Genomic DNA, 27,239 nt, shown 5'->3' with positions numbered 1-27,239 from the left:
AAGACAGAACCTTTAGCAGCTCATCCATTATGTGAAAAAGATGTGAAAATAATTCCCTGTCAACGTATCAGCTCAAAGGCACAGAGCTTACAAATGCAATTCCATCAGAAGTAATGTTCTGAGATAGTTAAGAGTTCTTTGAACAGGTTGATCTTTAATAACTCCCTTCCCCTTGGGAAGATGGAAATATGCAAGTGGATCTTCGTAACATGTATGCATACAATACTTCCGAAGAACAAGGTGTCAACTCATTTTCCTTTAAATCTTGTTTTTCCAAATAAAGCCCTACTAATCAACCCAATATTTTAAAATTCGGTACCTAAAGCTAGGCTCCTAAATGGAAAATAAGTGACTAGATACGAATATATGAGCTTCATTTCCAGCATACGGAACTGAACACATGAGTGCATATTTCTATTTTAATTAGTAAAACGTACCTCTTTTATAGTTCTAACAGAACAAGGTGGAAGAAAAATAGCTGAATTCTCATAGAATCATAGAATATCAGGGTTGGAAGGGACCCCAGAAGGTCATCTAGTCCAACCCCCTGCTCGAAGCAGGACCAATTCCCAGTTAAATCATCCCAGCCAGAGCTTTGTCAAGCCTGACCTTAAAAACCTCTAAGGAAGGAGATTCTACCACCTCCCTAGGTAACGCATTCCAGTGTTTCACCACCCTCATAGTGAAAAAGTTTTTCCTAATATCCAATCTAAACCTCCCCCACTGCAACTTGAGACCATTACTCCTCGTTCTGTCAATGTTCAGACAACACCGATCAATCTATGAAATGATCAGGTTTAGCTCAGGGTTGTGTTGCACTGAAATTCCTGTGAGATTCTGGATACAAATTTAGAATGATCTTTTTAAAGTCTCTTTGATGGGTAAATACTATAGCATTTAACTGAAAATACTATGCCAGATCCTCTCGTTGGTGTAAATCTGTATAACTCCACTGAAGCTGTTTGATAATCTGGTATAATTTCTAAAGAAATGATGGGAGGGAGAGGATAGTTCAGTGCTTAGGGTGTACTGAACCTGGGTTCAATTCCCAGCTCGGCCACAGACTTCCTGTGTGATGCTGCCCAAGTTACTTAATTGCTCTGTGCCTCAGTTCTCCATGTATAAAATGGGCAAAACAACACTCCTGAACCTAAGCTGGGTGTTGTGAGGCTAAATCCTTTAAATATTGTGAGGTGCTATGGCCATGGGAAACCACATAAATAAAACAGAGAGAGAACATATAAACCAATCTATGGAATTTGCTATTGAATTCTACAGCTGGATTAAAGTAATATTTATAACATCTTAGAAGTCTCATCTTTATTATTTTATAGGATGTTCCCACAAGTGTTGGGAATAGGCCTATGTGGCTCCTCTTATCAAGAGGCATGGAGGTGAGCAAATGAAACAAAAATGGGGAAGAAAAGCCCTAAAGGCAAAAGAGGGGGAGAATGACTCATTGTGGCTGAGCCACAGTCTCCTCAAAAGCCTGTAGTGGGAGCTCCCTACACACTGTTTGAGGCAGGGACTCTCTTTGTTCTGTGTTTGTACAGCGTCTAGCACAATGAGATGCTGATCTGCAACTGGGTCTATGAGGTGCTACCGCAATACAAATAATTATAGGTGGGGTTCTACTTTCAATTATAAACTCCTGTTTTCCGTTGCTTATAATTTTACCAGACTTGAATTATTTGGGCTGAAACTTTCCATGCCAATTGTCTACCTTGGGCTGACTCTTTCTGGAAAATTTCAGCCCAAAGAGTACTGCTGTTTATGAGAATGAGGCTAGGGAAAATAATGTTTTCAATATTAAAAATAAAAAACCACGGCTATCCTTTCTTTGGAAAGCTCTAGTACCCCCATACTTTGCAGCAGCCACATGAAATCTGTCATGTGGGTGGCCTTTGTGCCACAGATGTGCTGCTTGCCATCCTCATGAAAATCTGTCCAGATCTGGTAAAGTTATAAGCCTTTGAAAAAAAATCACAATTCGCACATGCTCAGTAGAGACTTTCTAGAACCTAACAGCTAAAAGCTTTGAAGTTGCAATCCTCACTGAGCCTGCTCCATCCCCTCACAGCTCCTGTGTGTGACCAGACTGTGTACACACCATCCTCAGAGAGTGACTGATCATGCTGTATCCCCTCAGGTTTCCTGCACATGACTGGACAGCACATGCACCGTATTCACAGAATGACTGAGGCGTGCTCCAGCCCAGGGATATGGGGATGGAGCCAGCCTTCCTCCATAACAGCTGTTCTGGGCCGGGATGCGGCTGGGCACAAGGACTGAGAGCAGGAAGCCTGTCTCTCCTGTGTCTTCAGTAAATTCCTTCTGATACCTAGGTAGCATGGAGAAAGAAACCATCTGCTTCAAATTCAGGGGGAGGCAAGAGACAGATCTAGGCTCTTGTGGGGGAGGACTGGGATAGTGGATTGGAACAAGGAGCCTGGGACTGGAGGGTTGCATGGTGCAGAGACTGAGAAACCAGGGAATGCAATGGGGTAGGGGAGAAACTGAGATCAGATGAAAAAACAGGTGGGGGATGGGTCTGGGAGCCAGTGGGGTGTGGAGAAGGAGGGAAAATAGATCTGCCAAGGAGCCAGGAGATACAAGGGGAGAATAGGCACTGGCTGGGCATAGCCTGGGGTAAGGAACTGAGGGTGGCGAGGACACAAATTGGATGAGAAACCTGGGGAGGGAGACTGGGACTGGGAACTAGTGGGCATGGGGAATGTGGGGCAGGGGGGATGGGAAATTGGAGGGAAACAGAGACACATCAGGGAGTAGGGAAGAGAAATGGGACTGGCTGGGCACTGATACTGGGAGTGGTTGTTTGGGGAAGAGTGGGATGGGAGGTGTGCAGGGGTAAGACTAGGATTTTCTGGGCAAGGAGACAGGGACTGGGATCAGAAGCCTGAGGAGCGAAGACTGGGCCTGGGTAGGCAAGGAGAATAGGAATGTGATGAGGAGCTAGTGGTAGGGTACAGACAAGACTGGGATAGGGAAATGTTAGGGGGAATAGGGCAGAAGGGCCAAGCTTGTGGGCAATGGTCAGAAGCATAGGTGCCTACCCGGGGTGCTCCAGGGCTCAACCACCCACAGAAAAAAAATAGGGGTGGGGCCACCCATCAACTGTTCAGCTGTGCCACAGATCAGCTGTTGGGCGGCTGATGGAAGGATGAAGAGCAGCGACGGGCCTCAGGGTAGGTGGGAAGAGGCAGAGCAAGGGTGGAGTCTCTTGGGAGGGGCCAGAGTGGGAGCAGGAAGAGGCGGAGCAAGGGTGGGGCCTCAGGGCGGAGCGGGGGTGGAGCACCCACAGGGAAAAATAAAAGTCAATGCCTGTGGTCAGAAGAGTCTGTGCCCACTAGAATGCACACATTTCCAGAGTCTTGAATTGCACCCTCCTCTGTCAGCAGATATTTGTGAAACCCACTGGCAAAAGTCCCATCTCCCTCTAGAGCTGGCCTACATGGAGAATAACTACCTACTACTGCTATCAGTTATTTCATTAGTTTAAGTGGCAGAGGTCGGTGTGGCAGATCTAAAGACTTCACCCCTGCTAATTATCTACGTGGGTATCAATATGATGCCACACGATATAATTTCCGGTTTTTCAGTTTGCTTTTTTTAAGAGGCACAAAATCACACACAAAACCCCATGTTAAAAGATTATTAGGGTTGCAAAGTCAAGCACTCTGAAGTTAGGAACTGCCAGAATTAAAGTTGGCTGTGCAACCTTACTTTGGCCCCTTTATGGGTATAGATTAATTTGATCTCATACTGTGTATTTGTGCAGCAACACTGCCCCATTCAGTGCACAGAACAGACAGTCCGTATTTTGTTCTCTCCATGTTGCTCAACGCATGGCCTCTGCCTTATTTACGTCACATTATTCAAGCCCGGCTCTGAAGACAGAACTATTAATTTCCTCATGGGCTTTCCTGTGGTGCTCATCACTATAGAATATGAGTGCTTCATGCACAATAATGAAAATTATTTTCATACTCCCACCGTACAGATTAGGGATGTAAATATCGGTTAAAAATGTTAACCGACTAAATGATTTAAATTACATCGTTTAACCAGTTAACCATTAACCGAGGTCACTCAGGTGGGGCGGCGCGGGGTGGCAGAGGCTGGAGTCCCGCTGGCCTGGCTGGGGCCGGGGCCTGGCTGGGGTCCCAATGTGGGCTGCGATGGTCCCATGCAGCTGGGGATGGGGTCCCGCCTGCCCATCCCACCGTGGCTGGGGCTGCTCCAGCATGGCCTGGTACGGTTGGAGCTGGGACCATCCCAGCCTGCCCGGCCCATTGAGGCTGGGATCCTGCAAGAGCCCACTTGGCCCACCGCGGCCGGGGGTCTCACCCCAGCTCACCTGCTGCAGCCGGGGCTGCCCCAGCTTACTGCAGCTGGGGTCCCGCTGCGCAGCCCGTCCGGCCTGCCAGCCCGCCCGTGGTGGCTGGGTCCATGCCAGCCCACCTGCAGCTGGGGTCCTGTCGAGGCTAGGGTTCCTCTGGTCCGCTGGCCCAACACAGTTCTGGCTGGCCACCAGGGTAAACAGTTAAGATCCAGTTAATGGTAAACCTAATGTTTATTGGTTAACTGGTTAACCGATTAACCTTTTATATCCTTAGTACAGATAGTGAATGGAGGCACAGAGAGAGAAAGGTAAAAAGTATTCACTAATTTTGGGTGCCCAATTTGATACACGTAGGACCTGATTTTGCAGAGTACTTTGGATTATATAAGCACTATTTAAACTCACAGCGGAGTTCCCGCTGAGTTCAGTTACAGTTGTCAGCACTCCTGCAAATCACGCCCAAGGTCTGAAGTCAGGCATTCAGAATATGAGGACCATACAACTAGTGATCACCCCTAAAAAGACCAGTTTAAGTAACTTGACTGGTATCTCACAGGAACTCTATGGAAAAGGCAGGGACAGAACCCAGTTCTCCAGGGCATCATTCAACTGCCTCAACCATGCAACTGTCTTTTCTCTTTCTGCAGTATCCTGCCTCATTCACTAAACACCTTCCAACTTCTCAAACGAATAATGTAGGGGTCCTCCAGACAACAGCCCCCTTCACTACACAGCATTCAGCAATCCTGTATAGGAAATGAGGCTGGGATCCTGTGGAAAAAAGTTGTATATGATCATGTAATTAAAGACAGTATCATAATGCATGCAGATGAGGGGGTGAATTAAAGTTGCACAGGCAACCTTAATTCTGGCATTTCCTAATTTTTGAGTGCTTGACTTTGCAACCTTCATAATTTTTAATATAGTTCTTTTGCATGTAATAAATAACAACAACAGCAGCAGCAGCTAACTCTTCTCTGTCAGGACTCAATGATGGGAGGAACATATCAAGGGCACACAATAATTACCTTCTCTGACAGGATTTGCAGATGGCAGGAACACTGATGGCAAAATCAACCAGAACTGATGCTTTGATATGTATTTAAATTCCACACTGTCCTCTCCTCATGGAGATGAAGAATAGCACAGATACAGGTGGGGCAGGCAATGCAGATCTGATTCTTGCAGTGCTTTGATTCCAGAAAGAAGGGAGTCACCCCAAAACAGAACAGGTCAGAGAAGCAGGTGGCGGAATTTACACTCCCCCATGGGTCATTGATGTTGGCAAGCTGCCTGACCCATCTTCCTATGTGCACTGCCCCTGAAAGGAGATCATACATCAAGAACACCAAAAGGACAACCTCATGAACTTTCCTGGGCCCTCCATCCCACTCCTGTGGGTTTTACTACAAGAGTGTGTCCTGTGTCCCTGCAGTTATTACATTCTACAGGCTGCAAGAGTTACAAAAAGAGGCTGTTAGTGTTCAGTGCAATTGAAGCCGGCTCAAATTTAAACAGTTCAATGTCACTGTTTAATCTATAGTCTCATAATGAAATGGCAGAGATATTGTTAGCAAGTATTCAAAAATTAAATTACTATTTGTATAGCAGGTAATGCAGCGCTCAGCAACAACATACATCTGGTAAATGTGACAGTTAAATGTCCCAATTTCCATAAATGCACAGAATAAAGTACCAGTGTATTAGCACTGATTCGACATGAATTAGTGAAAAGATATTAAATATGGAGATTTGTACTGGAATTCATTTAAAGGGAAAGGATCCCTCAAATATTTCCAAGGGGGTCTCATCCCCTATGGAGCGTGCTCATCTTCAGAGGGTATTGATCTAGCAGTACTTTGAAAATGTAAAGCACTATAAGTACTATTTTTGCTACCTCCAAATTATAGGGCTGATCCCAAGAAACGCTGAATACCCACAACCTGTCTCATCAAAAAAGCCACCCAAACATTTCCTAAAATGGCCATTGGTTTTTAATGTACTTAGCAGGAGATACTAGGATTTATTATTATTGACTAGTTAATTTGATGGTAGCACACAGAAGCTGCAATCAGAACTCAATGTTGTTAGGTGCTGTGAAAACAGAGGTAGATGTAGTCTTTTGTCTGAAGTGTTTACCATGTAAAATGATTGAAGTAGTTACTACAATCCTGCTCTTTCCTAGAGTGTATTCAACACTGTGATTCCCCTCCGGAGAATGGAAGTTACTGGCGCCGTTGCCATTGTTAATGTTCATCTTTAAAAAACACTTTGTCAGCGATACCAGTGGATCTAGGTGTGGTGGTATGAATGAAGGAATTATTAGAAATGGACTTCTTAATGATGAGAGAACTGAGAAGTATTGGGAAGAAATACATACATGTGATAGGATAAATGGCTAAGGAACAAAGATGACGACTTGGGTAGCTTTTTATTATTCTTAGTTTTACTACTTCCCTATTTTATACTTGCTTAATAGGTATGAGTGAATAAATGGGGAAAGGGAAAAAAAGGGAACTTCTAAAAGACAGGGTCCTATAAATAAGGCAAGCCAATCTTCTGTGCCCATCTATGTAATGTTTCAAGAGCTGAACATCTGACAGTGCCAAACGTTTGATTTACATCCATTCCTGCCCTTATTCCTCAGCTCCAAATAGGTGTCTATTTCCAAATTTCCAGCACTCAGCCAGCATTTTAGCATTTCAGCATGTCGCATCATTATGCTGCTTAACACAATATAACACTATGATACACTGACCTGACAAAATGCTGACTCCCTGCTGAAAATGTATCCTAAGAAATACACATTTCTTTTTCAGCTGGAGGGGAAAAAAGGACTGGATTCATTCAGTGAATTTCCAGCTTGTATTAAAATAAGAATTGTTGCAATGCATCTTGCACTGGAAAGTCTAAATGACTATGTATGAACTGTATTTGGTCCCCTTTAAGAAGCTGAAAATACTTGTTAAGCATTTGCCTCACATTAAGATAAATTACTGCTAGCATTTTAATCAGAGACAGCTGACTTTTTTTTTTAGCATCTCTAAGGTAGAAAATGGCTCAAAGCTCAACTAGCACATGGAATCCAACATAATTTTGCTCTCAGCTACAATCCCTTCAAAAAACAGATATATCCCAAAGACCAAACTTCTGTTTACATACATGTAGCAAACTACAGCTGAAAGGAATGAGGGTAGGGGAGAAAGCAAAGAAGTAGAACCATTTGGGTTTTTTTTTAAAAGGATGAACCATTAATAGTTTTTCTTAACTATGAAACAAAGGGGAAAAAATTGTCCCGGTGCCATACATCTACTTCTTTCACCCTGTCTGATCTCCCAAGTGAAGGAGGGCTGGGCTGGGCCACTACATGGCTGAGTTTTCTCCAAGGAATAGCTGAGGATGTGCTAGTGATAATGATTCACTAGATGGTGCTATTCCATCTAAGTCACAGTGCTAAGGGGCACTGTGGTCTTTTTTATGATATGTAAAACCATTGTCCTGAGTAGAGGTAGTTGGGATTTTTTGGACAAAATGTTTTTTTGTCATTAAATGCCAATCTGTCAAAACCAAAGCTTTTTGGAGAGAGACTCACCTCAAAATAGGCAATAGGGCAGTGATTAAGGCACTTACCTTAGGAAGTCCAGATGCAACTCCCTATTTTGAATGAGGCAGAACAAGCACTTGAACCTAGGTCTCCCACTTCCTAACTACCGCACCATTGGCTATTCTGGGGTGTTTCTCTCTTGTGGGTTTTTTTTTTTTTTTTGAGAAAAAATACAAAATGTCTAGAGTTAGATGTGAAAGGAAAACAAATGTTGACATCTCAAGATTTTTCATGAAACAGATTTCTTGTTTTCTGGCCAGCCCTAGTCCTCAGCAGGTAAATCAAAGGTCCATGGCACTATTTTCCAGGCTATGGCATTAAGCACAGTGTCCTAATCAAATTCCAAATCAGATAATTGTATTTTCTCTCTCTAAATTGCTCTTGTATTTTCAATTACATATAGTATTCTTCACGTCTTGCCTAAAACTGCTGTGTATTGCTGTAGTAAAGCATTAAACAATTGCTGTGTTATATCCCAGAGATGGTAGAACTACAGTGTTGGATGAAGTGATCTCTATAGTTTTAGTTTGTAAAAGCTACTTTGGGATCCCTTGGGATGGAAGCTATAATTTTTCACTAATAAAACATCCCTAGAAAGAGTATCCACCCGGAACATCAGATATTCTCATACTCATTTCTATCTCCCCACAGTTGGAAAAGGAGATATCTGCAGTAATTGTGCTGTAATCATTAATAGGTTTCCAATGTATATTGTGAGCAAGCTAGTTGGCTAACTAAAGTGCAATTGGGAAACAATGTGCAATTGGCAGCCTAAAAATTCTACCATTCCTTCAGGTTATTTCCTGCTGATCAGGATGAATTATATTAAATACAAATTAGGTCCTGTTAAAAAAAAAAAAGAAGATGACATTTTCTTCAAGCAGGGCAAGTGAGATTACCAGGATCCAGATCAGAAGAGACTGGAATTACTTTGCCTTTCGTAACATTTCTTCTTATTGAAAGAGGTTTAGAACATCAGCTTCTGTACGCTGGCACAGGCCAACTGATGACAACGGAGCTGTGCCAATTTAAACTAACAGTGGATCTAGTAATAATACCTTCAGTCTTCTGCCTTGATGGGCACCAGAAGCGAGTGTCCTTATCTCACAGGCACCAAAACATGCCTTTTCTTACATGCTGTATATATTCAGACCCAAGTAATGGGAAATAACTTTATCAGCTCTTTAGAGTGTTACTGTCATCACTGAATACATTTACATTAGAAGGTCTTTGAGTCACTTACACACAACACATCCACCTGACAGTTCAATCTGGATCTCAGCCATTTTCTCTGCAAAATAGCAACAAAATTCCTCACTGCAAAAAAAATAAAAAACAAATAAAAAATAAAAAAAACCCACCTCAGCACATAACCTGGAATTCCCCTCACCCTCCCATTGCTCGCGCTAAATTAATTTACACATTTAATCTTCGTGGCAGAGGAGTTGGTATGGTATGCAATGCTCTGTAAGGGTGAGATGGGACTCATCGGGGTGGTATGGAAGGAGCATGGTTTGATTTTAAGGCAGCTGAATTAATTGATGGATAGGAGAGAGTAATTGTGAATAGCATTATTTGTGTCTTATCTCTTGTTTATAAGTTTCCGCATTACCTGCCCCTAATGGGAAATGGCAGCCCCTTTACTTGGTGATGATATTGTCAGGGTAGGGGTGGGTGATAATTTGTGAGGGTTCATGATGTGAGGAGAGAGACTGGATGGTAGCGTTGGTTTTATGGGAGAGTGCGCATCGGGTGTATGCAGGGAGAGTGGGCCAAATTCATCAATGTAGTTACACCATGGATGGATTTGGCACCAGTGCTAAACGTTATTTTATGTTACAAATAATAATAAAATTGTCAAGATTTTACATGCGCTCATGCATTACTTGAAACACAGGCCACAATTCTGACACTCAGTCCAGTAGCATTTTCTATCAAATTCCAGCCTATAGTAGTTTCCTAGGTAACCAATATACAGCCACAGAAACTAACTGCATAGAGCACACAGAAAGCACGGGGAGAGGAAGGAGGGAGGACAGAATGGGGTATAATCGGGGAAGATGGTGCCTTCAGACAGTAATATGCTGTTCTTATTTTTGGTATACAGTGCCTCTCTCTATGATGGTGAACTCATTATAAATAAATTGATAGAGGCATTTTCATACATACGCCTTGAAACTATCTGAAACTATTATATCTTTAAGAAGCCAATTTTAAGTATTAGAGTAATGTTTGTTCAGGATTTTTACAAAGCAATGGGTTCAAAGACTGACCAGTTACTGGTACGGTTATAATAGATGCGTAATTCTTATGAGTATCTCAGCAGATCTGTTTAAATCGCATTTCTCTAGACAAAAGCAGAGATTTGAATGCAGATCAAGTATCAGCCTCCTGCAAAGCTCAGCGCATCTTTGATTTCAGCATGGCAATCAACATGATCATAACACTAAAACAGTCCAGAAGAGAAAGAAACCCCATCAAAATAAACAAAACAAAAAACTCCTCCCAAGACTACAGCACCAAAATTGGGATGAAGGGGTTTCTGAGCACCTGGGAGGCTAGGGCTAAATAAGTGACCAAAAGAGGAGCAAAACAATTTATGCCACATTGTCAAGAGCTAAATTCAAAGTAAACATAAGAACAGAAGAACGACCCTACTGGGTCAGACCAAAGGTCCATCTAGCCCAGTATCTTGTCTTTCGACAGTGGCCAATGCCAAGTGCCTCATAGGGAATGAACAGAACAGGTAATCATCAAGTGATCTATCCCCTGTCATCCATTCCCTACTTCTGGCAAACAGAGACCAGGGAAACCATCCCTGTCCATCTTGGATAATAGCCATTGATGAACCTATCCTCCATGAACTTATCTAATTCTTTTTTAACCCTGTTATAGTCTTGGCCTTCACAACATCCTCTGACAAGGAGTTCCACAGGTTGACTGTGTGTTGTGTGAAAAAATAATTCTTTTTGTTTGTTTTAAATTAAAGGGGACTCATCATAGGGGTAGGGGAGGTGTAGCCTGCAGTTGGGGAAATCAAGTCAGGAAACTTGTCCCTGGGAGGGAGACAAGGTTTTTGTAGCTGGGGGGGAGAGAAAAGTTGAAGCAGTTGGTAGTGGGTGGCAGGTGATGGAGGCTTTGTGCACCTCGGGATATGAATTGGATAACAGGCTTGTGATATAGAAGTCAGCTCAGGGTACATTTTACTGAAAAGTTCCTACCGGACCCTTCAACCTCTTACACTTAGTTCTGACCTTTCAAATGCCAACCACTACAACCTCAGGGTCTTCTTCCTTGCAGAACCCTCCAGTAACAGCCCCTCTACCTTAAAATTGCAGGTTTCGTTGCATCTGTGTTGGGCCCCACATCTCTACTGAAAAGTTGGGTAAGCTGGTATGCATTGGGATCTGGGATCTCTATAAAACCTTAGGCACACCAGATTACATGAGCTGATAAGAGCCAATCCTTCCATTATATACTTGAGTACTTAGCAGTTAATAAATGCAGATACCCCAATGGGGCACAGTCCAGGTGCAGGTAGGTCCCAAATTTAACCTTTAAGGTAGGAACAAAGTGCCTTAGATTGCAGATGTAACAACCATGTCCCTGTAATGGGTACTTCCATGGAGATTCCAGAAATTGTAATTCTGATGATAATATTATACACTGAAGGAGAGGCATAATGCCTAAAAAAATGAAGGCGAAAGGTGTCCTAGTTACAGAAACTAGGTAGATGGTTATCCTTGTCATGGCATTCCCCCTCTCCCATACAGTGACAGCATTGAATGTACCTTTGGTGAAGAAAATCTTCAGAGCGCCCAACAAGTTAAAATGCAGAACAATGTCATTGGTGCAAAAAATATTTACTCTTCTCAATAGAGGTCAGTGGGATTTCTGCCTGGGGTTTATCCTGATTCAAAAGGTTTGGTCAAGGCTTACAGATGATATTCAGAATTAAAATCTCTCTTGATTTGTGAGCAGTAGCAGATCACACAGGTCATTAAAGTATCAGACCCAGGGGCCTTCCAAACTATTTTTTTTTAAAATTTTGTTTCTTTCAAGTGTCAGTCTAGGTGGGCACTGTGAAGCCCAGGGGCCAAAGGAGGCTGGCAGACTTGTCAAGCTTTCCTGACAGCTGGGCAAAAGCAAATGGGCTCAGTAAATACTTGCCTCATTGTGTCTGAGCAGTAAAAACACCACAGTGGCAAATGGTTAGCTGGGCAACTTTTAGCTGATGAGTGAGGACTCAAATGGCACATAGATTTAAAAACAAGATTACAATTTAAAAAGAAAAAGAGAGAGAGAGAGAAATTACCTGAAAATTTATATGTGGATTACTGGAAATACCACTTGGGTGTATACCCAGCCAAAATAGATGGTTGTTGATCATAGTGATTAGTGACAATACACTGAAGTTGTATGACACACTTCATTGACTACTGGGCACACAATGCATTGCCTGCAATCAAGTCCAATACCAAATCAATGATATAATAGACAACTAACTAATTATCTTTCCAATGCTTGATTTGTGAGAATTGCAGCACAGAAACACACATGTATAAACACCCAGCCAACCAAGATAGTTTTGGCACCACTCGTTACATATCTACATAGGATATAACCAAAGATCTTTATAAAAATTTAGTTGAAAATGATTGCTTTGAATTTTCTAAACTTTTTTTGTCACCCCCTTTTAAAGCGACGTTGTAGTAAAGTAATTGCTATAGTCTTCATAGTTTATAAAATCCATTTAGAAACTTGATTTTTTTGGGACCATCTACCACTTTCTTGGCCACGGAGAAAACACTGAGTTTTTATTGAAATGTCCCTGTTAACTTGTCTGAACAGCAGCATCGATGATGCTGATTCCCATCATGGACGAGGATTTGATAGCTATCAAACACTGTCAGAAGAGAACAAATCACTTGGGCTACTGTAGTGTGTTCTTTTTCATTTCCCTGTTAAAGACTGTTGAATATTTCTTTATAAAAGGAATATATTTAGAATATAGGGGATGTTATGTACCATGTTTTAAGGTAATTCATATTTGGAAGTTACACTAACTTGATAACATCCTTTCATGTCTCCCCACATTATTTAAAGCCTCAGAACCACATAATGCAAGGTCAAATTTAGCTTTGGAATAGGTGGGTGCAAATCTCATTAACTTCAATGGGATTTGCACCTCAGGGCTAAACTTGGTGCACAGGATATAAATTCTCTTGCACTGAGGGTGAAATTCATTATTGTGAATGAAATAATAATGCAATGGAAAGAGGCTCAAATGTGATCCACCCTTTTTCTACCTGGTTACTTCTCTGCCTATTGAAAACTTGCAGAAGACCAAACATACAGAGCATAAACAGATGGGCTTCTATGGGCTCCATGTAATCTAGGTTCATCTGCTCCACTTTGGCACACACTGGCATTTGCATTAGTTTCTTTCCCTCCATGCATGCATTTAGATGCTAAAACTTTTTCCTTTCTCTGGGTTTATCACACCAAATTCTTAGCAGATTTACCCAGGTGTCTGTATGCCCAGCAAGAACCATTCAGGATGGATCATTCTCTCAGTCCAACACTATCACCTGCTTCTTCCCTGGATGGAAACTTTAAGAACTCTTGAAACCCTATTCTGGAGCAAGAGACAGAGAAACTTGCAAATTGCCATTGAATATTGAAAATAGTATTATTAATATGATTTACCTCCAGAATGCGGTGGTGGTCCACACAACAGTACCATTCCCTGACCCTGTCGGACTGACACTGTACTTCTTGTTCTTGTCTTGAAGTTTTCAAGGTCTGTTAGCAAGAAAGAGTGCATGAAATGGCATTAGTATTCTCTTCTGGAAGGACTGCATATGTTAGGGCTATTTATTTTATTTTCTGAGGGAGATACAAAATGAACATCGGTTTGGAAAAGATATTTGTAGAAGTCTGCTCCTAAGACACAGGCAGAACAGGCTGTTGCCTAGCGTAGCAAAACATTGGAGGAAGCAAAAGGTTCAATAAATATTTGGGTGATTGTGGACTGGTACTGGTGGACATTCACCTCGGGCAAAGTAAACTCTTTGAGATAACACTGACAATGTATTATGCTTTGCAGATAATGTTCTAACACACAATGAAAGAAATTATTGCCATAAATTGCCATTTATCCTTATTTATTTTATAATCCATGTCTGTTTCCCCACAGATTATGATTCTTTCCCTTTTGGATGAGTCTTTGTTATCCATGTCCCATGCAACCCACATGTGGATGCAAATCTGTAGTTCGGAACATGGAAAGATTCACCATGGTGAAACTCCCTGCTAACACTGACATTAATTCACCAACGTATGTTAGCTGCACAGTGCTTTATTGCACTAAATTCCTCAGTTCATTTCTCTCCTGTCCTTTCCTGGAGGTATTAGACACTGTGAAAATGTGCCCCCCTCTCTCTCTGTCTTGCACAGTGAGCTTGAGAAAGTTACTATTAATCGTTGAGGTTACAATTTGTGACCGAACTAGCAGCACCAAGTATTGATCAGCAGCATCAGCTGCCATGGGAATTCTATGCAAGAGCTCTAGTATATTGAGTCACCCAGTAGCCTTTTTATCTTATACAGTGGCTTGCTTTTAAATTTCCATTCTGTTTTTCCTTTCTGTGCAGCTGAGCCATTGTTTGCTGATCCCAAAATTGCTGTTTGGCGCAGCAGAAAAACACAGAAAATACACCTGAGATAAGTGAACAACAGGAATGTCATTATACTGTTAGAAAGTGAAAACAATTATACTTAATTTTTATCCCCTTTAGATCTTTTTGCTATGGAAGAGTTAACATAGGTCCATAGATAGTGCTCTTTGCTATTAAGACGACTCCATTTTTCATTTTAACCACAGTGCTGTTCAGGTATTAATCTCACAGTAGTGTCGTAGATTCTGAACCTGCAAAACAGTTACGGATGCACATACCTTTACCCTCCAGTGTAAAGCTACACAATGTGGAAACTGTTTGCAGGGTTGGGGCCTCATTCTCTCTTATGCCTTGGGATGAGTGCTATGCCCGATCACAAAGAGACTTTTTGGGGACAAGGCAAGCGTTTATTATTCTTTGTATTGTGGTAGCACCTAGGAGCCCAGCCATGTTCCTAACTGTCAGGGTGGTTAAGCACTGGAATAAATTGCCTAGGGAGGTTGTGGAATCTCAATCATTGGAGGTTTTTAAGAGCAGGTTAGACAAACACCTGTCAGGAATGGTCTAGATAATACATAGCCCTGCCACGAGTGCAGGGGACTGGACTAGATGACCTCTCGAAGTCCTTTCCAGTTCTATGATTCTATGGTCCAGGACGCCACTGTGCTAGGTACTGTACAAATTCAGAACAAAAAGACAGCCCCGACACCAAAGAGTTTACAACCTAAGTAAAAACAGTAATCAGAAGGCAAATAATGGGCAACAATTAATTATAAGGTTTATACAGATTTTAGCACAGTTCTGCTGTGTCCTTATGCTATACATTTTACTATTTTTTAAATGACTGAATAACATTGCACAATATTCAGAAGGTATATGGCTTGTGAAGGGAGATAAAGTAAATTTGTGCACTGCTGTGGGTTAGTATATAAACCTGTTTGTTAGCCTGAGAGAGAATTTTGGGTTTGACTTTTAATACTCTTACATCCTTACTAATATGTGTGAAGAACAAAGGACAATGATGCTGTGTGTTGCATTTCCCACAACCAGATGGGGCTTTTAGTACAATGAGACAGATAAGGGATGGAGCTGAAAGTGTTACAGGATATGGTGGGAGTGGTACTATATGAGCGCACACTTGACATCTGCCTCAACTCATTATCTCAAAGCAAGGTCAGGCAACCAGTCGGGAGGGGCAAAGGGAGATTGGGGCGGAAGGTAAAACACTGAAAGACCAGAGGAATGCCTGCCCCTAAATGGAGCACAACCTCACTTCTTACCCCTTCCATGGGGTACAAAATGGATGGGATGAAGACCCCGACTCATGACCCTCCAGAACGGAAAATGACCATAAGTTATAAGGGGTGTGACTAGGGTCATGTGTTGCAGGTATATTTGGGCCTGATAAGAAGAAGGAGTGGGAATGGGGAGTGGGAAGGGGAATGAGAATGGTAATGGCAGAATGGAGGACTGGGAATAGGGCAATGAGGAACAGAGACACAGGTAAGGCTCTGCAGCACCAGAGCTGGGAAAGGGACACGGGGTAAATGCTCTGTGGCATCAGAGCTGGAAACAGAACACTGGGACGAGGGAGCTCCATCGGTGTGCGTAGCTAGGGGTTAGAAGAAGGGTTTCTATTGGCGTATAGAACTGTAGTTGTGGGAGGGAAGGGAAAACTCTATCGGCATATAGCGATAAGCCTGACTGGTGTGAAGGGCTTCAAAATATGTTTGCTTGGAACTAAACCCCAATAAACATCACATTGCCTGCACTTTGGACTTCTGGTCTTCTGCTTTCCGTCTGCATAACAAGAACCAGGGAAGGGGGTGAAGGGAAAGCCCTCTAACACTGTGAATGAGTTGTGAAAATTATAACAGTCCAAAATATCAACATGTCTCAGTTCCTTTTGGAGTCAGTAGACTGAGGCTATGATAAGTAAATTGAGGCCAGTCAGCAATTGGCTAAGCCCTTTACATGATCAGACCCTTAGGGAAGATCAAAGTAACACATAAGTCTCAAAGCTATGATCCAAATTAAATAATGTGTCATCATAATTTGGGCCCCAATTCTGCATTGGATCAACTGCTGTGGGCCATTGCGGTAGGACTCCACAGGGAGAAAGAGGTTCATACTGGCAACCCTGATTAAAGATTGGGAACATACGTAGCAAAAACAATGCAGAATACAAAACCATGCATAAATAAGGAAGAAAAAACAGAGTCATATTCCTTAACTGGGAAGTTACTGAATACTGAGAATCAAGCAACAGACAGTTGTGGGTGAAGAGAATTCCTTCACACTCCATTACTTTGGTTGTAGCCTAGAGAAAAAACAATGGTGATGTCTTTTCAAGCAGGCAAAAATATACCTTTAAAATTAATAATACACAAATGGGAAAGTGGTGCTTTTAAAGGTCAAGTCCTGCATTCCTCATCCTCCCCAAAACTCCCACTGACTAGTTATGACTGTGCAAAGAATGTATGATTGAACTTCATTCTTGCTGAGGATGGTAACATAAGAACTAATGGCCTGAAACCAAGTCGGGAGAAAATAAATTAAATATTAGGATTTTTTAAACCGTAGAACCAGTCTGACAATGGAATAATCTGCCAAGGGAGGTTTGCATACATAATAACAAAAGCACTAGTGATTTTCAAAACAGAGTCAAGAGATTGTTGCAAGGCAATTCTGCCCCAGGGGCTTGAACTGCAGGTTTAAACATGTGAGGTAGTCCACTAGGGCTCCTCATGCGGGTATGGGTTGCAGGATCAGTTCCCCAGAGCAGGGGGACTAACTAGATCAGTGGTTCTCAATCAGTGGTATGCATACCCCTTGGGGGTACTCAGAGGTCTTCTGAGGATACATCAACTCATCTAGCTATTTGCCTAGTTTTATAACAGGCTACATGGAAAGCACTAGCGAAGTCAGTACAAGCTAAAAGTTCATACAGACAATGACTTATTTATACTGCTCTGTATACTGAAATGCAAGTACAATATTTATATTCCAATTGATTTATTTTATATTATATGGTACAAATGAGAAAGGAAGCAATTTTTCAGTAATAGTGTGCTGTGACCCTTTTGTATTGTTATGTCTGATTTTGTAAGCAAATAGTTTTTAAGAGAGGTGAAACTTGGGGGTTACACAAGCCAAATCAGACTCCTGAAAGGGATACAGTAGTCTGGAAAGGTTGAGAGTCATTGGACTAGATGACTCAGGAGATCTTTTTCAGTCAGTTCAGCTGTGATTTCATTCATGCACACAGACATCTTTGCTCAGGTGTAAGACTTCACCAACATCACTTCTCTTCAAGTCAACAAGTAAAGCTTTAACATTATCTCATTTTTATTTTATTTTAAAGTAAGTTTCTAGCCTTTGTGGTTGTGGAGAAAAGTTTGAAAACATGAAGCAAGGACACACCAGAGGCTCAGAAACCAGAAGGCAAATAAAAAGAACCCCTTTGGAAAAAAATCTCATGATTTTTAAGCCAATATCAGGGTTGGGTTTTTTTTTGCCAGGCTTCAACGTTTGCGGTTACCAATACTGTACAGCCGGGGCTAGCTCTTCAACCCTTACTCATATCAATGAGAACTTAATCATTGAAATAGTCCTATTGGCCTCAGTGGGACTATTTGCATGAGTAATGGCCACCAACAAGTGTAAGGGTTGTACAGTGGGGCATTCAATAAGCAAAGCCTGTGTGCGTGCATACGTAAACATACACATTTAACAAATTTAACATTTAACAAATAATAATGACACTACCACAACCACTATTACTACCAATTAATAGAATCATCTGGGAAATACAAAGTTAAACCTGCACAAATGAAACCATTTGGAGAAAAATGTAATGAGTAGTACTGATGATAAAAAAATCCAAGGAAAAGGCATCATGGTTCCACGCATCAAGGGAGATGTATGTATTTAAAATGTGTCCATCTATTTTGGAAAGAAAATTTTAAAAGCATTATAACTGTCAAAGTCCTGCAGACATGTAGTAATAGACTTTTTAAGCTGTGACTCAGCTATTCAATTATTCCTCCACCATAGATTGAAGTATTTAATTTTGCATTATATAAAAAGGCACGGTACAGACTGTACATAATACAGTTTTCAGGCCCTGATCCTGCAAACACTTCTGTGGGTGTTTAATTTTAAAACTGGCTGCAAAGGGAGAATTTTTTTTAATATTCTGATTTACTGCTCTTGGGGATTTTGCTGGTAAGGATGGTTTAGAAAAAAGTTCTTAGGTCATTTGTCATGACACCAGTAACTCTAGTTCTTTCAGCAGGGGAAAAAAGTACACAACATAATGGTAAGTTTAAACCCAGAGCTGGTCTTCTAGCTTCTTTGTGGGTGTGAGAAAATCACTCAGAGGACACCAGTTTGTTGGCAAAACAGCCAGTAATCTATTTATGACAAGAAAATGATTATAACCAGGGGAAAAAATGTCTCCACTTGAGTCAGCTGCGGAGAGATGACAGAATAATGGCCAGAGCTCATTTCCAGGTAAGTTTCAGGTTATGAATATAGACGATCATTCATCACTCACGCTAACATTGCAAATTACTGAATTTGTAAATTAGGCCTGTGTCCTGCAAATGCTCATGCATTACTCAGCCTTACACTGTAAATAAGGGCCCTACTGTGAATCTGTTACTCACATGAGTAGTCCAATTGGCTTCAGTTGTGAGTAACTTTTCACTGATGTGTGTAAGAAGGATTTTCAATCTAGTCCTAAGTGAACAAACATGAATAAAACTTAAAGGCTGATGCATCACAAAACATATTTCATTCCCTTACTTTGAAGTGCATAGTTTTGTTTTATTTATGCATCTCCACAGTGTACATATGAATTTACTGTGGTACATAGTATCTTGCTATTACATTTTTTTGTGAGAAGTGAGGATAAATTTTGGCTTTTTTTGACTTATTTATACAAATATATGGATTAGTGAAGTGCCAATTAAAGAGGTTCTGCTTTACTCTTGATGCTATGCAATGTGGATACACTGCCTAGAAACTTGTATTCAAATAGTTACAAAATGTTCCATTTCAGAATTAAATTCTGCACAATTGAACAATCAATACATGGAAGCAAGACCACTTGCCATACAAAAGTTAAATGCACTTGCTGAAAATTTCCCCAGAAGCAGCTTTATTGCATAAGTGGCACTCATACATTTTATTCCTTTGATTTATGCTATCCTCAATCAGTGGCAACACACCTTTCTAGTGCTTCTCCACCCCTGCATGAAGAGTAGGTGGGAAACTGTTCTCTTTACTTTTTACCATAAAGATCAATGGGATGGCATCGGAGAAGAAATGAAAATAAGCCTTTGCAACTTCAGATTATTGTGAATTACAGTGCAAATGGTGCAGCTATGTATATCTCCCAGAGTGACTATCACTCCTAACCTGTCACGTATTCTCTACAGTCTGGCTTGCCCACAAATTCTCAGATTCTAGATAACATAAGGAAGATTTTATCTTTCTTTTAGTTAATTAAAAAAATAATTACATAACTCTAAAAGAGCTCTTGCTACAGTATTCTGACTTTCTAGTTTGTGCTTTGTAAACTAGATGAGCCCTTAAAAGTCATGAGACTCAGAACATGAACTTTTTTAGCCAATTTTTAATTAGTTAGAACTAGGAAAGTAATTAACAGATTTACTTGAAACTCCTTAGAAAATTCAAGCTTCACTCTGAGATTACGTGCTGAAAATTTGACATGGTTATGCTGTGGTTTTCAAACAAAAACAGAGGGTGAAGTCCTGCATCGAGTGCAAAACCGAACCGTTGCTTAACTATGGAGTCGCAACGGCTTTGCCACAATGCAGAATAACATAAGAATGGCCATACTGGGTCAGGTCAATGGTCCATCTAGCCCAATATTGCATCTTCCAACTGTAACCAGTGCCAGATACTTCACAGGGAATGAACAGAATTGAGCAATTTTCAGGAGATCCATCCCTTATCAAGCAGTTCCAGCTTCTGGAAGTCAGAGATTTAGGAATACCCAGGGAAGGGGGTTGTGTCCCTCACTCTTTTGGTTAATAGCCATTGATGGATATATCCTCCATGAACTTATCTAGTTCTTTTTTGAACCCAGCTATACTTTCGGCCTTCACTATCCCCTGGCAATGAGCTCCACAGGTTAACAGTGAATTCTCTGAAGAAGTACTTCCAAATGTTTGTTTTAAACTTGGTGTCTATTAACTTCATTGGCTGACCCCTGATTCTAATGTTATGTAAAGAGGGTAAATAACACTTCCCTATTCACTTTCTTCACATCATTCATGGTTTTATAGACCTCAATCAGATCCGCTGTTTGTCGTCTCTTTTCAGAGCTGAATATTCCCAGTCTTTTTAATCTCTTTTTCATATGGAAGCTGTTCCATACCCCTAATCATTTTCTGTTGCCCTTCTCTGTACCAATTTCTAATATATCTTTTTTGAGATAGGGCAACCAGAACTGCATGATTCATGAGAGCTTGTTCTTAGATCTACACTGAGTGAGGTGATAGTATACATATTGCATAGTGGGGCATTTTCTAAATTAGGAGCAAGTGGGTGTACGTGATCTGCAGCAATTTGCCATGCCAAATATAATTCACTTTCTTCTCCTGTCTTGCTCCTTACGTTGCTTGTTCAGCCCCTGTTGCTCCACTCTTTCTCAACCTATTTCTCTCTCTCTCTTACACCTCTTCACTCTTGCGGCCCATTTTCTGTTGTCTGGTTCCCGTCCGCACCTTTCTGTTGCTGACGCTTTCCATATGCTTCACTCTCCTATTGCCAAGATCCGCCTGTGCTCTGCCTTTCTGTCTGCCATTGACCCAAGTTTCCTATCTCTCATCTCTTCAATTTTTTCTTCTCCACCATCTTCTTTTTTTCCTATTGTTCCTAAAATTTAAACTAATTTCAAATATCCCATTTCTTTTCTTTCCCCCGTCACAGATCCTAGCAAATGCCTCCTGCCAGCCACACACTAGACAGCTGTGAGGGGAAGCCAGGCCTCTGTGCTCTGGATCCCCTGAGGTGTGTTTGTGAAGGCCTTGGCTGGCCTCTCTGGCACATTTTCTGGGCATTGACTCCCAGTCTGCTACCCCTTCTTGGAAATGAGGATCCTCAGCCCACCTGCTTGGGGCCTCCAGGACCAGCACTGACACCCAAGATCCCCAGCAACCTAAGCACACCCTTTTCCCAGAACTCCACCCCAAAGGTGTGAAGATTTTGTTTACAGTTTAACTCTCTCAGGGACATGCAGAAGCAGTCCACGCACACAGAGAGTACAGTGTAATACTACTATCCTCTTTTATACTTAATGATGCAAAGCACAGGAGACTACAGATCATACAAAACAATAAACATCTAAAACCACAAATATCCTTCATTTTCTACATGCTACAGGCGCTGTCAGCAATGGTGGACCCATATACATATAGGCAGTCATAACAAAGCACTTTTTCATAGTACAACTCCACAATATTAATCAGTGTTCATAAGTTGTACAGACTTCACCAATCCATAGCACCCCCTTCCCATGATGACATCATCTCCCTTTCTTTGAAACCCACACTGAAGGAAGGGGACATCAGTTGACTCATTTTTGGACAGTGCATCATAGGTTCTTTGACTTTGCACAGCAAGACACACATTCAGAGTACAGGGGCCAGAAGGTGGCAAGCAAAGAAAATGATTCAGCCAGCAGCCCCGCAGCAACACAAGATAACTTCTTCCCCTTCTAAGAAAGCAGGCTACCAAACAGAATATAATGCCCAGGTTCCTACAGCACTTAGATAGCAGGTAACAGTAGAGCTTTGGTAATATGGGCATGAAGACGTACACAAGTTGGATGGGCTTAGATCAGCTGTGTTGATAGAGAAAAGGCACGGTCCTAACTTTCTGTAAATATTCTTTATAAAAAGACTTTGGATAATTAACTCCGCTTAAAATGAAAATTCGGAGATACAAGAAATGTTAATGCTCCCAATGTCTTAAACAAATGAACTTCCCAGTGAGAAGAACTCAAATTATGTGAAGTGACTGAAATGAATAAAACATTAAGCATCATGAAAATATACAGATATGGTTACCAGTGGTGTAGTACTTTCACCACGCTGTCAGTGATGTATCATACAATTATTTGGTCTTCATTTACCATGGGAGTTTTATAACTTAATAGGCTACCAAGCATGACATTGAGAATTAAACTATATATCACAACCGCAAAGGGTTATGTGAGCTTTATATAAGAAATAGGCTTCAATCATTATACGGTATAAATCTCCAATGAATTCTTGATTATATTGGTTTCTAAACAATTTTCTTTGTTTAAATAAATAAAAGATGTCTTCACATAACAGAAATCAACAATAGTGAAGGTGAAATTAAATAAATTTAAATGAGGCTTTGCAAACAACTGAACAGAAAAAATGCTTTATTTGAAGACTGGGGGAAAAAACATTCAGGCTATGAGAAAAGGTTTACGGATTGATTCTGACCTCAATGACATTGATCACACAGATTTAAATCCACAGACTTCATAGTGTGATTACCCTTGATTTACATTGGTTTGCGATCAGAATCAGGACCACAATCTAGTTCAAATTTGTAAGTTATAGTATCAAGAGGAGATATATATTAATGACTCATATTGTTCTACTGGCTGCTTAGAGACTAACCAAATTGGTTAGTCTCTAAGGTGCCACTAGTACTCCTTTTCTTTTTGCGAATACAGACTAACAAGGCTGCTACTCTGAAACCTGTCATATTGTTCTGTGATGCCCTTGACTGCACATGGATAGGTACCATCTTTAGCTCATCTGCTTACAAACCCACCTGGGTACATTGTACTATATGAAAGTAATATCTCTACAAGACAGCACCTTCTCCGTGTAACGTAGTGGTAGTACTGGATATTGAGATTCACAGATAATAGAAAGCCACTTTCTATACAGTACAATCCTTCCACACCCAGTAAGATATTGGTAATGTAATAAGAGATCAGCTCAGTGCAAGGTATGCTATGTCATCCTTCATTACGGGTAAGTACATGTGGTTCCCCCAATCCACTAATCAGAAGTCAGTAGACACACATATTTTTGGGAATACAACCAGCTCCTACGATTTGCCCAAACGTCTTCATCAATAAGACTATGATGCCATCGAGGTACTTGCCACTTCATCCCAAAAGTTCATTTTAATAAAGCCAAATGCAAAGCTACATATCTAGAAACAAAGAATGCGATCCAGAATAGGAGACGGTATCCTGGAAAGCAGTGAATCTGAAAAGGATTTAGGGGTCACAGTGGTGAAACAACTGACCCTGAGCTCCAAGTGCAATATTGTGGCAAAAAAAGGCTAATGTGATCCCTGGATGTATACCCAGGGCAGAAGTGAACAGGAAGGTGATTTTACATTTGTGAGACCAATACTGGAATGCTGCAGCTTGGGGATTTAACTAAAAGGGTTGAGTATATTTTTGTTTCATTTATTTATTTACAATTATTGTGGAAGAAGGGAGTCAACTTTATATTTGTATATCAAGTCAATAAGAATATTTATATGTAAGACAAATACGATGTGACAAAATTGAGGACCCCTGAGATGATTAAAAAAATCATCCCATATTAGGCTGTGTGTGTGTTCAAGCACTTCATCAGATCAGGCCCTCAATCAAGGTATCCCAGGATAATCCAGATTTTTTTGTGGCAGCAAGGTCATGTGTGAGGAGTAGGAAATACCCTTTCTAGTCACGTGATCAAGGGAGAAGCTTTATACCCTGACACTGCATTTCACGGTTGGTTTAGCAGATGATAAAAAATAAGTGGGAACTCATTCTGAATATAATACTTATTCTCAGATACCGACCACTGTCAAAAGCAGGATATTTAACTTGATGGACTGATGAATGTGTGTACAAAATCCCATGCCCTACTCATCACAGATTGCTTGCATGATCAGTAACCACAATTTATGCTGTATTTTGTTCAAATGAGTATTAATTATCATATATTTTTGTTTTCATCAAACCAAATATCAACAAAAAATCAACTACTGTATTGGGGGGAAAAAAACAACCCAAAAACGAGCCCTTACATGTACAACTGTTGTGTGTCTGCACAATTCCACTAAGTGGACATTTTAATGGAATAAAAAGAACTGGTAATTGAAAATTACTCCTGAGAATAGAATTTTTATGTTAGCATTAAAATGTAGGGAATAAAGAAATACAAATCAAGTAGGTACATAAAATCTGCATAAATTACACTGTATGTAAATTTATATGGCCCTTGAGCATCAATAACTTATGCACTGTCTTGTTCCATAATTTGTGATTATTTAATGATTGCAAAAAATGAAGAAGATGAAGAAGAAAGGGTTGAATCAGGGACCTACCTTCAAATCAGGTTTTTAATTTAGAGCCTTGATAACAAACTAAATAAGACAGAGTTTCTTTTTTATAATTTGCTTAAAAAAACCAAATTAACATCAATATGCATATATGAGTTTTGGTTCTATTTAATCTGAGCGTTCCAAAATAGCACAAATTTGTTGTTAAGAAATGATAATATTGGTAGGTGAAAGTTATACTACAGGGAAATTATTATGAATTTACATTAATTTCATAACAGCCAAAAGGGCTATACAAACCAGACAGAGGATCGCTTCATCAGCCATTGGAAGGTACCAAATATTTAACAGGGCACGGAGATATCACATTCCTATTAAGAAGCAAACAGTAAATTTTCCAACTGACACTGCAGAGGGGAAATTATCAGGCAGTAAATAACCAGAATATCGGTATGCCACCAGGATTAACATAGTCAATCTTAGCAAAAGTGCCACAGGATCTGCAATGACCATGATTGTCCAAGACCTGTTTTTGTCTCTCTCCAGAACATATGTCCAGAAGCACAGCAGCTTTGACCCAGTGCTGATTCAAAATATTGTATCACATGCTGAAAGCACCACTTTCTGGTTTTCCATAAAGGTTTTCCCTTTCATGTATTGTTTCAGCCTGTTCTTGCTTAGGATGGGAGTGTGCTGACAGGGCCACGTCTAGTGGTATAGCTGGTTGAAAGAATAATGGTAAAGTAGAATGGTTGAAAGAAAGATGACTTGATCATTAGAAAATTATTGTGTTATGAATCTTGATTCTGTCTGCAAATTGCATCTTTTGGCATTCTTTGGCTTTGCTGTTCATTTGGAGATATATATTTGCTGATTATGTTGCATTTTTGTGTTGCATAGTAGAGATCAAAACTTATCTATAATTATACCTATAAATAAGGCATGCCCTGACTTTGCATCTAAAATTCCTAAGGAAATAGTGGAGGAAAAGATGAACCATGTATTTTAAGAGTGGTAGCTGTGTTAGTCTGTATCAGCAAAAAGAACGAGGAGTACTTGTGGCACCTTAGAGACGAATAAATTTATTTGAGCATAAGCTTTCGTGGGCTAAAACCCACTTCATCGGATGCATGCAGTGGAAAATATAGTTTATTTTTTAAAAATAAATTTATTTGCCTTTAGTGAGGAGCTTTAATTCATTATGTGATGCAAATTATAAAAATGAGGAACACAGATTAAAATAAAATCAAGCAACACTAATTAAAATAGCATTTCTTGATTGTGCCAAATTCTGCTCCAAGTTAAATGGATGCATATCAAGAGTAACCAAGAGCAGAATTTGATCTAACAATTCAAAAACATTGATGTTATTAAATATCAGCAAGAGGAAAGCTGGAGAATACTTTAGGTCTTCTATGATGTATAGACATGGAACTCACAAAAGTTACAAATTCAGATTTGAATCATAACCCTAAGAAAGCCTAAAGGGAGTCTAATTAAGTTCCCCTCAATGTGTATGTTATGCCAAAGTAGATTCCATCAAGAATTAACTATTCAGGCCTTGGCTATTCATTCATAGGGCCAGATTCAGGGGTGAAGTGTAATTTAAATTCCCTTACAATAACTATGATCCCATTAGACTGACTTCAACTCCCTTAGAGCTACTTTCACTCTACTGATGTCTAAGGGAGGGTAAGTGATTGTTGCGCATACATCTATGGCCCAGTTGAGGGTGTAAAGAGGTATAAGTTAAAGTAGCCACCATACTACTTTAACTATACCTTCTTCCAGTTCTTTGGTGTGTAATTTACACTGACTTAGACCCCCTTAGATATCAGTAAAATGGATTTAATCAGCTCTAACACCAACTAAGTGAGCATAAGGGAATCTAAGTTAGTGTAAGGTGGTCTGATACATCTCCTTCAAATTTGGTCCATTGCCTTACATAATATATATTAAGAAGAATTACATTGTGCAGACCTAAGACTACAACTAAAACAGCAAGGGGTGCTGTTCTAAATGTATTGGACACCACAGAGGCTGTGCATGATGGGGGCCTTCTCCTCCGACATCTGCTGGCGCTGTAATAGAGAAAAAGGAACTGTGAGGCATATGCTGTGGGACTGTTCAATGGTCAGGCAGCTTTGGAAAGAGGTGGACACAAGGGTGAAAATAGAGCATGGCTTTCAGCAACCAAATCTCATCTGAAAATTATATCCTAGATTATGTA

At 40.5% G+C, this 27,239-nt stretch overlaps 1 protein-coding gene across 1 annotated transcript in view; it reads right to left on the bottom strand.

Annotated features, from left to right (window-relative positions):
• Positions 1-27,239, bottom strand: part of LOC144267326 (contactin-4) — a 234,188-nt gene that overhangs the window by 166,179 nt on the left and 40,770 nt on the right. Inside the window, exon 3 of the mRNA XM_077821196.1 lies at positions 13,677-13,772. Within this exon, the coding sequence (XP_077677322.1) occupies positions 13,677-13,772 (96 nt within the window). The remainder of the gene's footprint in view (positions 1-13,676; positions 13,773-27,239) is intronic.

This window comes from Eretmochelys imbricata, chromosome 7, assembly GCF_965152235.1.
Source record: "Eretmochelys imbricata isolate rEreImb1 chromosome 7, rEreImb1.hap1, whole genome shotgun sequence".
NCBI classification, from domain to species: domain Eukaryota; kingdom Metazoa; phylum Chordata; order Testudines; family Cheloniidae; genus Eretmochelys; species Eretmochelys imbricata.
The sequence above is the reverse complement of the archived record's forward strand: the minus strand, read 5'-3'. Positions and strand labels throughout refer to the sequence as shown.